The following is a 17,130-nucleotide window of genomic DNA, read 5'->3' on the forward strand; positions in this document are numbered from 1 at the left end:
GGGAAATGTTCTTGAGTATCAGTTCTCAAAATGACCCCTGGGTTCTTGAGATCCCTTCAGGAAGTCTGTAAGGTCAAAATATATATATATATATATATATATATATATATATATATATATATATATATACAGTGTGTGTGTGGTATGCGGGCCTCTCACTGTTGTGGCCTCTCCCGTTGCGGAGCACAGGCTCTGGACGCGCAGGCTCAGCGGCCATGGCTCACGGGCCCAGCTGCTCCACGGCATGTGGGATCCTCCCGGACCGGGGCACGAACCCGTGTCCCCTGCATCAGCAGGCAGATTCTCAACCACTGCGCCACCAGGGAAGGCCAGGTCAATATTTTTATAAAAATACTTTGACACGGTTAGATTTTTTACTTTCATTCTCTTGTGAGAGTACACTGGCCTTTCCAGAGGCCACGTGACCTGTGATATCACAGATGGAAAGTAGTAGCAGATATGAGAATCCAGCTGTCTTCTAGTAAGTCAAACAGTAAAGAGATTTGTAAAAATGTAAAACAATTCCAACACACACAAAAATGTTAGTGGGAAGAGTAGTAAATTTTTCTAGAAATTTGTGGATTTATTATTATTATTGAATACATTGATATCTTTTTCTTTTAAGGTAAATTTATTTATTTATTTTTGGCTGTGTTGGGTCTTCGCTGCTGCCCACGGGCTTTCTCTAGTTGTCGTGAGCAGGGGCTACTCTTCGTTGCGGTGTGCGGGCTTTTCATTGTGGTGGCTTCTCTTGCTGCAGAGCACAGGCTCTAGGTACGTGGGTTTCAGTAGTTGTGGCACACGGGCTCAGTAGTTGTGGCTCGTGGGCTCTAGAGCACAGGCTCAGTAGTTGTGGCGCACGGGCTTAGTTTCTCCGTGGCATGTGGGATCTTCCCGGACCAGGCCTTGAACCCATGTCCCCTGCATTGGCAGGCGGATTCTCAACCACTGCGCCACCAGGGAAGTCCCCATTGATATCTTAAGAGTTTCTCAGTTTTAATTTCTGTCATGGTAAATGAAACATCATAAATCATAAACAAAAAAGCTTTTGGGGCACTTAGTAATTTTTAAGCATGTACAGATCCTGGGACCAAAAAGTTAGGGAAACTCTGTTCTTGAATTATGGCTTTAATACTCCCTCCCCTCCATTAGATTAGATACTTTAATCTTTCTCATTCTTCCTCTCCTATTTTCCATCTCCTTGCTTATCGTTCTGTTTTCTGAGAGACTTCATCTTTATTTTCTATCCCTTCTACTGAATTTTTTCATTTCTACTATCTGACTTTTAATTTCAATGTGTGTGTGTGTGTGTGTGTGTGTGTGTGTGTTTACATGCTCTTTGGATGCTTCTTATGTTTCTATTCTTATTTTATGGGTGCGAAAATCTCTTATTTCCAAGGAGATGGTGATGTTGATGATGAGGATTTTGGACTTATCTTTCCTGCTCTGTGCTTTTCGCTCAAGTACCTTTCCTCTGATCATCTGGGCTTCTGTTGTTCTTGTTAGAGGTTCTCCTCAAATACCTGAGAATCTTCATTTATCCTTTCCTGTTTGAAGGTGAGACACCACAATGCCAACCATAAACTCTGCACAGAAGTGGAGCTTTGCATAGGGTGCTCCTTACTCAAGGCAGTGGTTCTCAAACTTTTTGGGGTCAAGACCTATTTACCTCTTTAAAATTCTTTATGTGGATTATATCAACACATTAGAAATTAAGACTGCTATATAATTTTTAAAAGATCAATTCATTTCATTATAAATTATTAATTTCGTACATGTTAACACAAATAACTTTTTGTGAAAAATAATTAGATTTTATAAAACAAAACAAAATTTAATGAGAAGAGCAGCACTGTTTTACATTTTTGCAAATCTCGAATATCTCCCTTAACAGAACAGAGATGGATGCTCATATCTGCTCTGCGTTCAACAGCCTCACACAAATATGTCATCGGAAAAGGGAGGAGTATTTTAATAGCCTTTTAGGTGAGTATGTATATCTTTCTTTGATAAGACACTGAAACTCAACAAATGGTAGTTTCTTAGAGGTTTGTTGGAGTCTGAAACCATTATATACTATATCCTGTTACATTAAAATCCACTGATGCATCTATCTTGTACTCTGAAAGGAACTTTACCAATGCATGATTTCAAAATAGTCCCAATTTCAAACATTCTTTCCTAATATTCCTATAAAAACATACCATCTGTAAGATTTTTGTTTTGTTTAAATATAGTTCTGATATTTGTATCAATATCTTTTATAGAAAGATGGGTGTGATTAAATTAAAGACAGTTGAAATCTAATCATTAGGATCTAAATACTGGATGAAGTAAGAGAAAAGATCAAAGAAAAAGAACAGCCAAGGAAGCAACATATCTGGACCAGTGTTTTCCATTACTGGAGGATGGAGTGCCCTGGATATAGGTTTTGTATCCAGGTCTTTCAATATAAATCCTCCTTCTGAGCACAGAAGAATTTTGAGCAGAATCCATCATGTTACTTCTCAAGGCTTAATAGAAATACTCCTTGACAATATTTAACTCCCTGTGTTCTCAATGTTACACTCATCAAGCTACCCTTTGAGCTTTAATTTCATCTCCAGATTGAATCTCCTGGTAGGAGGAAGTGTCTCAGTGGACCCACCCAGGCTCTAGTATGGCTCACCTATAAATGAATGGCCTTCATTGTTCAACAACCAGAGCTGGGAGGGAGCTCAGATACCTTCCAGTCCTACCCCTTAATTTTAAGGTGAGAAAACCATGACTCATACAAGGGAGGTGGCTTACCTTAGGTCATACAGCTAATAATTAATGGCATAGCTGGGGTTAGTATCAGGGCTTTTGAATCCCAGTCCCACACTCTATGATAAACACATCTATTGAAAGATTTGTTTCCTGATTGACTCAAGAAAGCTGAGGGCTAGACTCTGCATCACAGTGTCTTCAACCTCGTACTGCCTACCTGGAAGGCCTTGTGTGAATCACTTGGCCCGCTTTCCTTTACAACCCTTTTCTAAAATAATGGAAACAGTGAGGAGGAAGTAGTTGGTTTTCTTTCAAGCTCTGTCATCAGAGCAATCATCCTGATACAGTTGGCCAACCACCCTGTTTGCTCTCCATTCAACATAGTAATTACTGAAAGCCTTGTGTGTCAGGCACTGCTATAGGCACTGAGGTGATGGGGTAAAGAACATGGACAAAGGCTCTGTCCTATGGTGCTTATGTTCTGATCAGGAGTGATAAGTGTTAATAACTAAAGAAATAAACAACACAATATCAAACAAAAGACAACATATGTTGGCAAGGATGTGAGGAATTGGAACTCTTGTACACTGTTGATAGGAATGCAAAATGGTGCAGCCACTATGGAAAGCAGTATGGAGGTTCTCCAAAAAATTAAAAGTAGAACTACCATATGATCCAGCAATACAACTTTGGGGTATTTATCTACAAAAATTGAAATCAAAATCTTGAAGAGATATCAGCACTACCATGTTCATTGCAGAAGTATTCACAATAGCTAAAATGTGGATATAACCTAAATGTCCGTGAATGGATAAAGATGGATAAATAAAGAAAATGTGGTATATATATATATATATATATATATATATATATATATACAATGAAATATTATTTAGCCTTAAAAGAGAAGAAATTCTGTAACAACATGGAAGAAACTTGACATTATGCTAAGTGAAATAAACCAGTCACAGAAGGACAAATCGTACATGATTCCACTTATGTGAGAAATCTAAAACAGTCACACTCATAGAATCAGACAGTAGAATGGTGGTTAGCAGGGGTTGGGGGTAAGAGTAAATGAAGGAGTTGCTAATTAAGAGGCATAAAGTTTCAGCTAAACAGATTGAACCTGCTGTACCACGTCGTAGCTAAGTTAACAATAACGTATTGAACACTTAAAAATTTAAGAGGGTAGATCTCATGTTAAGTGCTCTTATTATAATAACATAAAATTTAAAAAAAAGAAACTAAATGAGATTTCATTCTTTTACCAATAGAAACTTACACACCATAGTACAAGATTGCTGAAGAATGTTTATGTGAAAAAACAGTAAAGTATTGGTTTTACTGAAAAACAAGAGAAACCCAACAGAATATGATATTGTACTATGTTATGAAGGAAATAAAGAGGACAATGTGGTAGAGAGCAACTGAGGCTGGGCGGTGGTGGAGGAGCATTGGGGCAGTCATGGAATGTTCTCTGAGGAGGTGATATCTGAGTTTGGGGAAGGTTGGAAGAGAAAGTCGTTTTAAGAAATTGATAGTGAGTCTAAGGACGGAATGAACATGGTGTGTTCTTATGTGAGGTGTAGAAAGGAAGCCACTGGCTGGTGTTTGGTGAACAACGGGGAGTGTGGGAGATACGGAAGATGACTAAACATAAAACAATACATCGTGTACTATGGGAACTCAGATGGGGCCATGAAATGTGGGAGATCAGGGACTCCATAAAGACCAGAAACAGACTGTCATTCTAGAGTTACAGCCTAACGGGGTGGGGACTAGGTTTCTCACTGCATCAGTGTAACTAATGAACAACTTTACAAGTACAGTAGCAGGAAGGAGTGACTCATAGATTGTATTTTGTACTCAAAGCTAAAATTAGAGTCATTCTACCTTCAGGTTTGGGGTATTTTCCCTTTTCCCAGAGCAACTGTTGCAAATATTTCCTCCTTTTTGAGTCGGATTATGAAAAAGAAAATAAGATTTCTTACTTGAGTTCAAGTCCCTTGTTTGGATGGGCAGTTAGAGGAAACACAATTCTCTTTTACAGAACATATTCCAGGTAAGACTTTCTCTGACCACTGATGTGGACTTGAAGTCAGGAATTGTAATACGATCTTGAAGATTCTATCGCCTTACACTGAGCAAGATTCGGGAAAAGGGCCTCTCCCCTTCCAGTGTGCAATAGACCCTAAGCACCACTTCCTTTTCCCACCCACCCAACTAGGTCAGCTGGCATTTTAACTTGTTTGCATCCACAAAGGCACACATGCATGAGGGAATAGAAAATGGGGTGAGGTTAACAGTACCAAATGCTCCATTAATTTCACTGATACATTAGCACTGGTCTTGAAAAGTCTACAAGAAGAAAGCCTGCAGGTAAAAATATATTTCTACCATTGTGCAGTAGTTGAAGACATTTTGGTGGTGTGAAAAGGCATTAAAAGAAAAGATAACTGCCCCCACCTTTCCCTGCCTTATTGTTGTATGTATCCCATGATTTGCTTTCTAAATTACATTTCAAAGGAGAAAAAAAGCATGGCCCAAATAATGTTTTTGTCTTAAGACAGAAGTTACTTGCTCTGTGATGCTTTTACTAGCCCCTCAGACAAAATTAATTGCTTGTTCCTCAGCGTTCTCGAAGCATTTTGTTCATTCCTTGATTATATGACTTGTTGCCTCTGCTACACAATGATGTCATTCATCTTTATACTGCTAGACTTAGCCCAGTGTTTTAAACACAGCAGTGACTCAACATAGGTATACTGAATAAAGAGAAAGGGTTGAAGGAAAAAGGAAAATTTTACTCTCATCTTTTAAGGAAGGAAGAGAGCTTATGATTTTAACTTGCTAAAAAATAATTTAAAAATAGAATTCCAGTATGGAGGAATGGTCTCTGCTTCCTCACTCTTCATCATTAAAGAAAGATTCAAATTACAGTTTAGATAACTCTTCTGTATTCCAAGAGAGGGATGCTGTGTAAAAACAACTGACATCTCTTCTTTCATATGCAGTTAAAAAACACACCAAGTTTTGGGAGCTTAGGGGCAAGTTAAAATGGGGAAAGTGGTTTCTTGGACAATGCTTGTCTCCTGACCGTTTGGGAATTTTTTCCAGACACCCAAACCAGAGTCTTAAATTTCCAGGCTGTTAAAGGGATTATGAGAGAAAGATCTGGCTATAAAAAAGAAAGCAAAAATGAAATCTCAACTGTATTCCAAAACAGTTCATGTTGGAAGATTTTGTGAAATAACAATTTGAATCTAGTAATATGCCAAAACTGTACAAGGGGGACTTCCTTAGCGGTGCAGTGGTTAAGAATCCGCCTGCCAATGCAGGGAACACGGGTTCGAGCCCTGGTACGGGAAGATCCCACATGCTGCGGAGCAACTAAGCCCGTGCGCCACAACTACTGAGTGTGTGCTCTAGAGCCCATGAGCCACAACTACTGAGCCCGTGTGCCACAGCTACTGAAGCCCGTGTGCCTAGAGCCCATGCTCCGCAACAAGAGAAGCCACCGCGATGAGAAGCCTGCGCACCTCAACAAAGAGTAGCCCCCGCTCAATGCAACTAGAGAAAGCCTGCATGCAGCAACGAAGACCCAACGCAGCCAAAAATAAATAAATAAATAAATTTAATTTTAAAAAAAGATAACATTAAAATAAGAAAAGTAACTTTTAAAAAAGACAGTACAAGGAAAGAAATTATACACTACTGTCATTTATGAACATACATGAAAAAGTTCTTAAAAAAATACAAATCAAACTCATTATGCATAAATACATGAAACATCGTGGCCAGGTAGGGTTTAGTCTAGTATTGTATATATGATTCAAATCAGAAGGCCTATTAATATAATTTGCCACATTATGAATAGGAGAAAAATCATATGCTAATTTTCTTACAGGATGATTATGTATTCAATAAAATTCAATTTTCATTCACACTAAAATCTTAGCAAAATAGAAAGAAGTGTCTAAGTCTTGGAACAAACATCATACTTAATGGTAAACAGTTAAAGCATTCCTGCTAATGTCAGAAAAAAGATAAGAATGCCAACATCTAATCAACATTGTATGGAAAGACTTACCCAAAGCAGTAAGACAAGAAAAAAACAAAGGATAGAAGAACTGTAAAGGAAGACAAAAAATTTTCCTTATTTTCAGACACTACTGTCTACACAGAAAATCAAAAAGGATCTATAAACCATTATTAGAACTGATGGGACAGTTTAGAAAGTTAGTTGGATATAGTATCAACATATAAAAATTAAAAGCATTCCTACATGACAATAATGGCTAATTTAAAAATAGAAGAATTACTCTAGTCAAAAATAACATCAAAAAGAATTAATTTTTTAAAGTCACATGTATGAATGTGATGGAGAAACTATAAAACATTATTATAGGGCATTTTAGAAAAGCTTGATTGATGAGATATTTTTACAGATAGGATGACAATATTGTGAAGATGTCAATTCTGCCAAAATTAATCTAAAAATTAAATCGAATTCCAATAAAAGTCCCAACAGAGTTTTTCATGGAACTTGACAAACTAATGCAAAAAAAAAAAAATCACTTGGCAGTGCAAAGAGTTAAGAAATGCTAAGCCATTGTTGAAGAAGAGCAATGTGGATTTAATAATTAAGACAATGTGGTACAGAGTAAAGATGGACAAGGGGACCAACAAAACAAAACACAGAGCCCAGAAACAGGACCATACATACACATAAACTTCACCTAGGAGGAATGTGGAACTACAAATCGGCATAGAAAAGATATACTTTTCAGCTTACGGTGATGGGACCATCAGCTAGCCATATGAAAATAAGGATTTGGATTTCCTACCACAAACCATACTTCCATCAGTTTTCGTTAGATTAAGGACATAAGTGAAAAGCCAAATTTTAAGACTTTTAGGAAAATTATAGAGTATATTTATGAGCTGAGAGTAGGAGATAATTTTTTAAACAAACACAAAATCCACATACTATAAATATTATATTTACTTAGAGTAGTCAAACTTATGAATTTTACAACTTATTTTCAAAGCAACCATAATTAAAGTTAAAAGACAAGTCTCATACTAAGGGAGGATTACAACTCACATAATCCACAACGATCTCCAGGGAGAATTCATCCAGAACTCCTATACAACCCTAAGAAAAAGAAACATCCTGGGACTTCCCTGGTGGCGCAGTGATTAAGACTCCTCACTCCCAATGCAGGGGGCCTGGGTTCTGTCCCTAGTCAGGGAACTAGATCCCACATGCATGCCGCAACTAAGGGTTCGCATGCCACAACTAAGGAGCCCACCTGCCTCAACTAAGTGCAACCAAATAAATAAATAGGTATAGGTATTTTAAAAAAAAAGAAAAAGAAACATCCTGACAGAAAAATGATCAATGGGTATAAACCAGATATTCACAGAAGAAATCAAAGTGGCCAAAAAAACAAGAAAAGAGGCTTAGTCTTAACTGCAATTGGCAAAATGCAAGGTAATGTATCCCCCAATGGAATATTATATCACAGTTAAAATAAGCAAAGTAGAGCTATAAAATCTCAAAAGCAACGTTGAGTGAAAAAAACTTCTAAAAGGTTGACACGATTTATGCCATGTTTGAAATAAGTTAAAGCATGCTATGTATTTTATTTTTTTTAATATTTATTTATTTATTTTTGGCTGCGCTGGGTCTTCATTGCTGTGTGCAGGCTTTCTCTAGTTGCAGCGAGCAGGGGCTACTCTTTCTTGCGGTGTGGGGGCTTCTCATTGCGGTGGCTTCTCTTGTTGTGGAACACGGGCTCTAGGTGTGCGGGCTTCAGTAGCTGTGGCACGTGGGCTCAGTAGTTGTGGCTCACGGGCTCTAGAGCGCAGGCTCAGTAGTTGTGGCTCATGGGCTTAGTTGCTCCACAGCATGTGGGATCTTCCCGGACCAGGGATCAAACCTGTGTCCCCTGCATTGGCAGGTGGATTCTTAGCCACTGCGCCATCAGGGAAGCTCTGTATTTTAAATAAGTACTTGGGATCATACTTGGGAAACACCAAGTCTTGGATAGCAGTTATAGTTATAGTGGTATTTTGAGCCAGACTGTACTGGCTTTTCTGAGCCAATTCTGTACATCTCTTCCTAATTCCATGTTCGGTGATGTCTTCTTAGTAGCTTTAATCTGCAGTGATGGGTGTGTTTACACCAGAGAAACTGGCAAACACTATAAATCCCAGATTCCCCCTCCCTTGTCCTCACCCTGGAGAAGTGGTACACCAGCACATCACTGCGCCACTCTCCACAGAGCAGGATGCAATTGGGAGGGGTATATCAGGGGACTCAGCATTATTTGTAATGCCTTTATGCTTTCAAGAATTTCTAAAGCAGGGACTTCCCTGGTGGCGCAGTGGTTAAGAATCCGCCTGCCAATGCAGGGGATATGGGTTCGATCCCTGGTCCGGGAAGATCTCACGTGATGTGCAGCAACTAAGCCCGTGTGGCACAACTACTGAGCCTGTGCTCTAGAGTCCACGAGCCGCAACTACTGAGCCCATGTGCCACAACTACTGAAGCCTGCACGCTGAGCCTAGAGCCTGTGCTCCGCAACAAGTGAAGCCGCTGCAAAGAGAAGCCCACACACCACAAGGAAGAGCAGCCCCTGCTCGCCGCAACTAGAGAAAGCCCACGCACAGCAACGAAGACCCAAAGCAGCCATAAATAAATAAATTTTTAAAAAAAGAATTTCTAAAGCAAATATGGCACAAAGGAAGGCCTTGATAGAGTGAGGGTGCGCCATGGGTGTTTATCATAGTACTCTATGCTTTCCTGTATTGGGGGAATATTTCCTAAAAAACAAAATCTAATCAGCTGAAGTTTCCAGGCCAAAATAAACCCATTTTCTTTTTGCCCTCTTTAATTTTAGAGTTTTAAATCTTGCTTAGTTGGGCACAATAGTATTATATTATGTTGAGAAACCTGGACCTGAACTAATAACAAACTTTAAAATTATTTCAAGCCTTAACCATAGATTTGCCAGATAGCTGTATCTTTGAAATCAACTGATGTAAGGTATAGAACAGAGGATTCATAAGAGGCGTTAACATAAAAAGTCACATCAATACTCTTATTTAATCAAATAAAATAGCAAAGACATTTGAGCTCTAAATTTAGAGTCCAGATTTAAGAGAAAGGAAATAAAAGTGAATAGGGACAAAACAGTACAGACAATTCAACTGTAAAAGTTAAACAGGAAGATGTTCTTGAAAATAATTAAAAATAGTTAAGAATACCAGTTGAGATTTGATAAAACCAGGTGTGTTCAAAATAGGCTAGGTTGGGCTTCCCTGGTGGCGCAGTGGTTGAGAAGCCGCCTGCCGATGCAGGGGACACGTGTTCGTGCCCCGGTCCGGGAAGATCCCACATGCCGCGGAGCGGCTGGGCCCGTGAGCCATGGCCGCTGAGCCTGCGCGTCCGGAGTCTGTGCTCCGCAACGGGAGAGGCCACAACAGTGAGAGGCCCTCCGCAAACAGAGAGGCCACAACAGTGAGAGGCCCGAGAGGCCACAACAGTGAGAGGCCCGCGTACCACAAAAAACAAACAAACAAACAAAAAAAACCAAAATAGGCTAGGTTGGATTTCTAGCTCTATGTCCTTGAGCAAAGGACTTTCTACACCGATTCCTGTGTCTAATCAATGTGTATACATTTTTGCATCTTACCTACCTCAGAGCTGTTAAGAGGATTAAATGAGACAATGCATGTTCAGGATATATAAAAATGTGATCTACAAAAGGGATAGGCATGAACACAGTCACATGAATTGTGTCACTACACTGATGCCACATATACCATCATTCTGACTCAGGTTTATTCTAGTCACCTCTGACTTCCTCATTCAGAGAACACCAAAGAGAAAAGAGAACAGAGAGAGAACCAACTCAGGCATATAAAGATCTTCTCAGTCTTCCAGCTTTTGCAACCAAGGTCCCTTTTGGTTGACATCGGAGGCTACTTCAGTCTTATCTTCCTTTAAATTAGGAAACACATGAAGCTGTAAACGCCGGGGAGTAGAAATCCTTTCCTGGACTATGCCATAAACCAAGACCTGAAAAGCAGGGCTCTACTCTGGCAGGAAGGCATGCCACTTGATGCCTGGGGTTTGCAGTCAGAGAAGCCCAGACTTGCATAAAGTGATAATGCACATAACGCTCCATGCCCTCGGGCAAGAAGCAAGCCCTAGATAAGCAGTCATTACAGTCAACTTACAGCCAAACCACCAGAAGGCTTACGCCAGGGCCTCCCAGCATCTAGGCCTTGTTCCTCTTCCCGGGTTACTGTGCCATTGGTGGGATCTGGGTGGAGAAGCCACTCAGGGGCTCCTGGATTTTTAACCTCAGCGACTGCTAAATGGAAGCCGGCTCTAATACCAGCATGTTGCTAACGGACACACAGACTCTAAGCTCCCCAAATTCAAATTTTTTGGTTTTTGGCTGTACCACCTGGCCTGTGGGATCTTAGTTCCCCAGCCAGGGATCAAACCCAGGACCTTGGCAGTGAGGGTGCGGAGTCCTAACCACTGGACTGCCAGGGAATTCCCCCTATTTCAATTTTTTAATGCCCTTTCTCTATTTGCTTATTATTGTGTTTATTTTATCTAGACAGTGTTTCTCAACCATGGCTGTACATTACAAACATCTGAGGACCTTTTACAAAATCCTGATGCTGTGGTCCCACACTAGACCTAGAACTTCTAGGAGTAGGAGTCATCATATTAAAAACAAAAAACAAACCTACACACACACACACACACACACACACACACACACACACACACACGATCCTTCCCAGATGATTCCAGTGTGCAGGCTGGGTTGAGAACCACTATGTTGGAACATGCAAATTGGTTTTCAAAGTCTACTCAGTCAAATGAAAAGAGATGTTGCAACCCTGGCCTTTTTCATATCCCAGGCTTTCAAAATTAAGGGATGAGTTGATGTAATTCAAACATGTCTCCCAGAGGCCAGGCTTGGGCTAGGTGTTAGGGATCCACACGGATGTTAGGGATGGCAAAGGAGATGTGGATCCTACCCTCAAGGAGCTCACGTACACCAGCTTCAGTGAGCAAAGAGGGGGAGGATTTATAATTTGCACTGTGGTTGAGTCACCCAATGATAGGGCATTGTAGAACTTTATAAGGGGATTTTACGATAATAAAATCAATATCATCACTGGTTAGTTAGTATTGTGCTGTTTACTCTGTGCTGGCACTGAGTGAGGCACGTGAAGTACATCAGCTCACTGAAGCTTCACAATAACCATGTGAGGTAGATATTCCTATTGTTTCCATTTGTTTCTGTATTCCACAAAAGTTTGGAGGGTCCCAGGAGCCAGGCTCTGCTTAAGGCACTTGGGTAGTAACAAAACTGGCAGATCCCTGCCCTCAGGGAGTGTTCTGTGAGTGGGGGTGGGGAGGAAGGAAACAACAGACACAAAAGTCAATCACAGGGCTTCCCTGGTGGCGCAGTGGTTGAGAGTCCGCCTGCCGATGCAGGGGACGCGGGTTCGTGCCCCGGTCCGGGAAGATCCCACGTGCCGCGGAGCGGCCGGGCCCGTGAGCCATGGCCGCTGAGCCTGCGCGTCCGGAGCCTGTGCTCCGCAACGGGAGAGGCCACAGCAGTGAGAGGCCCGCGTACCGCAAAAAAAAGAAAAAAAGTCAATCACAGAGTATGTTAGAAATTGCTAAATGCCAGCAGAAAAAGAAAAAGCAAGCAGGTAAGGTATGTGCTTGGGTGCCAGGTTAACATCATTGAGAAAGGAAGTTTTGAGCAAAGACTTGAAATGAGGGAGTTAGGTACATTCTACAGATTTTTCTCCAGTGCATTCTACGGATCTTTCTCGAATTATGATGGGGTTATGCCCCAATAAATCCACTGTAAGTTGAAAATGTCATAACTTGGAAACGCATTAAAGTACACCTAACCTACCAAACACGAAAGCTGAGCTTCGCCTCCCTTAAATGTGTTCAGAGCACTTACATTAGCCTACAGTTGGGCAAAATCATTGAACGCAAAGCCTCTTTTATACTAAAGTGCTGAATATCTCATGCAATTTACTGAACACTGTATTGAAAGTAAAAAACAAAATGGTTGTTAAGTGTATTGGTTGTTTGCCCTCGAGACGGCGTGCCTGACTGGAAGCTTCGGCTCACTGCCCGGGAAAAAAAATCAAAATTCAAACTTTGAGGTACAGTTTCTACTGAACACGTCTTGCTTTCACACCATCGTACAGTCACATCATGAGGTGAACCATTGTAAGTCGGGGGGACCATCTGTATTCTGTTTAAAATTCCCCAAAGAATATATACATGGCTCAGCTGGCATGCAAACCCAGAGACGCTGGAAACCAGTCTATGCTCTTTACCCGCCTACTACCTGGTCTTCCAAGAAGTACAATACACGATAAGAACTGATTTGCCTGCCCATCCCCTTCGGCTCCCTGTCTGCCTCGTTTACTATGATACTTTTCTAAACCCACTGCCCGCTACACGGCAGGTACTCAATACATGTTTGAATTAAATTAAGCACTGTAAATTTTAACTATTAATCTGAATTAATATCTGTTATGATTAAAGTATTTATTGTGTGTTTACTCACTCCTGCCCACTCCCTAAGCACAAGAAAATTGTCAGAAAATCCAGCGGAGGTGGGGTTGCTGGAGACCAAAAGCCAGCATATAGTTTTGGATGCCTTTGGCTCGTGTTCTGTTGTGGAAGAAAGATGCCTCTGCTCTGTCGGGGTGAATAGGTCTCTTCTCTGAGCCAGGAGGATGGAGCGGGAAGGGATTTTGGATAAATGTGAGACTCATGTACAAACCAGGATGTTTCCAGGTAGAAGATTTCACGGCATGATAGGCCACAAAAATCTGTGAAGTCGTATCAGGGATTTCAAGTAAGTTTTCTTAGGCCACATTCATTTGAGAAAAATTCATCATGTTCTTATGTGAGAACAATCTTTTGAGTATCAGCTTACCTATTAAAGTGGTAGATATCCTGTATGTTTCCAAAAAGGGCTGATCTTTCTTCCGCCCCCAGAGGAAGTTTCGCTTGGTCCTTGATGCAGTCAAGGTAATCCTGTGAAATCAATGAGAAGAACGTCTTAAACACTCCTGTCCTTTTTCAAGTCATCTTTAGTTATGCATGAGGAATCTTTCATATCCGTTTCAAGTAATTATTATACTAATGTGCTCATTAACTCTACCATGAGAAGGCAGAATCTCTCTTTTATTAATAATGAAATACTTCCCTACTTATAGAACAGGGAGTTCGAGCAAGGAGAAAGAGTGTATGTACACTGACATACCTACGCCCAAAATGTATTAGTGCTTCCCTAGATGCATAATATAATGACGACAGTTACTGACAGAGTCAGAGTTTTGGCATACAACATTGTCTGCTGTCTCCTTGACTGATTTGTAGGATAAAAAGACTCTAAAATTCATACAGTGGGAAACCAGAAATAAAAATTCTGAAATTTGGGAATTCCCTGGCAGTCCAGTGGTTAGGACTCAGTGCTTTCACTGCCATGGCCCGGGTTCAATCCCTGGTCATGGAACTAAAATCCTACAAGCCATGTGGTATAGCAAAAAAAAAAAAAAAAAAAAAAAAAATTCTGAAATGTGATACAGTTGTTTTAAACATAACCTTTTAAGTCAGAAAGCTATCAGTTGCTAAAGTCTAGAACTAAATTTATCCTCAAATACCAGATTATTTAAAAAAAACTTTTTAAAATAAAATAAGCATGTCACTCACTTATGCTATCCAATAGGCCATGTTAAGGAGCCACAGACAGCTTGAAAGGATTTTATATATTTTAACATGGAAACAGCTCCCCATGGAGCTAACGTGGGCTCAGACCCACAGCGGGTTAAATGGACGTGGCTCAGAAGTTATTTGAACTGCTGAGAGAGGGGAAATCTGCTCTCCACGCTGTGTGCTGAGTCCATAACTGAGTGTCCCCCTTCCCCCAGCCAGGCTTGAAAAGAGAACTCTGTAGGAGGCAAGAAAACAATAAAGAAAAAAGTGAAAACAGCTGAAATAACGTAAAATCAAAAATAAATACAGTTCCCCGCCCTGGGCTGAACAATGCAGCATGGCTCTCCACCAAACGTCACCCAGAGTTCTGCAGCATTGGGGAAGTCACCCTGGGAAAAGTCAGCCAGACCGTGAAAATCCCAGCACTCAACCACATTCCGATGGCCAATCGCAAACACAATACTGTTTAAGCGCAACTAGTGAAAGGAGAGGCTGAAATGTAAGAACCATCAGATAATTGTTGCTTTTGTCTTTTAATAAGCCACAGCCACCCTCTCATGCCCTTCATGTTCCTCAAATGGAAAACAGGCCAGGCTTCGTCAGGAACTGTCTCCATAGCATGGTTCACAGACTGCATCATGTAACTTACCATTCTGGTTCTTTATTGCTAAAATCACGGTCATGCAGGAACCGATGTTCATAAGCCTTTTCATGTTTTAACAAGGTTGGTGGTAACATCTTTTCTTCTTCAGAAAGTGGTCATCTCAATAAGAAGTTAGACTCCCAAGGTTTAAGTGTAATTGCCGTTAAAAACCCACAAGAGCAAGACCCAGCCTCCATACTTTTATGAACGGAGCAATCGTAAGGAGCTTAAGCACCTGTATAGGCTATAGAGATAACGCCCAAATAAGAAATGCTAAAGAAGGCTAGAACTGAAGAGTGCATTTTGAACAAGTATAAATCTAACTTAGGCTTCCTCAAAAAAAAAAATGTATTCCTTGATAGTTTCATAAAATTACACGTGGCACAAAGAGATGGGCTAATATTTAACTGCATTGAATGCTTATATTTGATAGTTGTTTCATACGCTGATCAACATTTTAAAAGGACACGTCATATGCAAAATTAAGAAGGTAAAACAAAGGTTATAGATGAATACTATGAAAAGTATGATTTTGAAAAGTGAAAGATGAAATTGAAAAGTGAAACAGAAGGATATCCGCAGGCGTGATCCACACCAAACAGCAGCGTGAAGATTGGGGCGCAGATGACGCATATATTCCAGATTCACCTGGCCAGCTGCAAGGGGGTTTAAGGAGAAAAGGAAGAATCCTTTTTCTCACTTCAAATGCAAAGCTGGTTCATTTTGCAGAAACCTGATACTAAATTCTTCATGTCAGGGAAAGACTGAGTTAAGGGGGTTGAAGAATTTCATCTGGGGTGAGAGACAAAGAGCCATGGCCCACTTCCAACAGAGGATGGCCCATCTCCAAATGAAAGAGTTTCAAAACCCCGGAGTCCGTGGTGGAGGAACTAGATTTTAAACGCTGCTTGTTTTCTGAAATCGTTGAGAAAATAGATCGTTAGGAGTCCAGAGTTTTGCAGGCCACTCTAGAAAACAGATCAAAGGCATATGGCCACAACGTGTTCCCCCACTGATCATAATTAAGTCTTTTAAATATGATACTTTAACCCTAAACCAGTTACTGAAAACTACTGTAGCATGCACTGCATTAGCAGCTGTAATTATCTGAAGCCAAAATGAGAGGTTTGAAGCTCAGTGATAATAATAGTTCATTCTGTGCTCAAATGACAGAGTAAAGACACCAATGAAATTTATTAGAGCCTGTCACACTGCTTTTTAATTTTATTGGCTTGATGTCAGCACCTATGGTTACCCTACAGTTAACAATGAAAGATACATTTAAAACTTCTGCGCAGAAAACAATTATTCTCCAAGAGGATCAAAGAATTCACTCAATTTTGAGGAGGGTAGGGAGGAGATACAAAAAACAGCTTTACACCATTCGAAAAAATTTTTACTAGACTACTATAAATTTTACCTAAAGTATTTCTTTTCTAATCAACAGCTCCACCACTGTAAGATTTGTACACGTGTACCCTCTTCTCAATAACTTTTTCATTCCTGTGATGTCTGTCATTGAAAATATCCAAGTAAAGTTGAACTCGGTGCTATTTGAAGTGTGATAAATGGACAGGAGCCAGTTTGCAAACTGTTATTGATCTACAAGATAGATAAGTGCAGAACTTGAGAGAAAGCATGTAGAAACTTTTATAGCATTTTGACGGAATGATATTTGTTGAATCTAATGATAAATTTGGGCTTGTATTTTGCATGTCTGATACCTTCTCTTTTGTTTTTCTAGTAATTCATTTTTTGCGGTGTTTTACAAAAGTGTCAGTGTGTGGCTGATAGGAAAACACACGCGCGCGCGCGCGCACTTGTCCCTCACCACAGATAGTTTGAGAAGGTCTGGTCTAGACAACAGTCCAGCAGAGATGCTGGAGAAAGGATGCTTCCAGAACTGGGACAGAATTCAAACTCAATGTCCTTGGTAGCTCGC

At 40.4% G+C, this 17,130-nt stretch overlaps 1 protein-coding gene across 2 annotated transcripts in view; it reads right to left on the bottom strand.

Annotated features, from left to right (window-relative positions):
- Positions 1 to 17,130, bottom strand: part of PLEKHG1 (pleckstrin homology and RhoGEF domain containing G1) — a 176,306-nt gene that overhangs the window by 51,789 nt on the left and 107,387 nt on the right. For both annotated transcript variants that reach the window (XM_028494329.2, XM_055087438.1), the window contains exon 3: positions 13,764 to 13,864. In XM_028494329.2, the coding sequence (XP_028350130.1) occupies positions 13,764 to 13,864 (101 nt within the window). The remainder of the gene's footprint in view (positions 1 to 13,763; positions 13,865 to 17,130) is intronic.

Source organism: Physeter macrocephalus, chromosome 10 (assembly GCF_002837175.3).
Source record: "Physeter macrocephalus isolate SW-GA chromosome 10, ASM283717v5, whole genome shotgun sequence".
Classification (NCBI taxonomy): Eukaryota; Metazoa; Chordata; class Mammalia; order Artiodactyla; family Physeteridae; genus Physeter; species Physeter macrocephalus.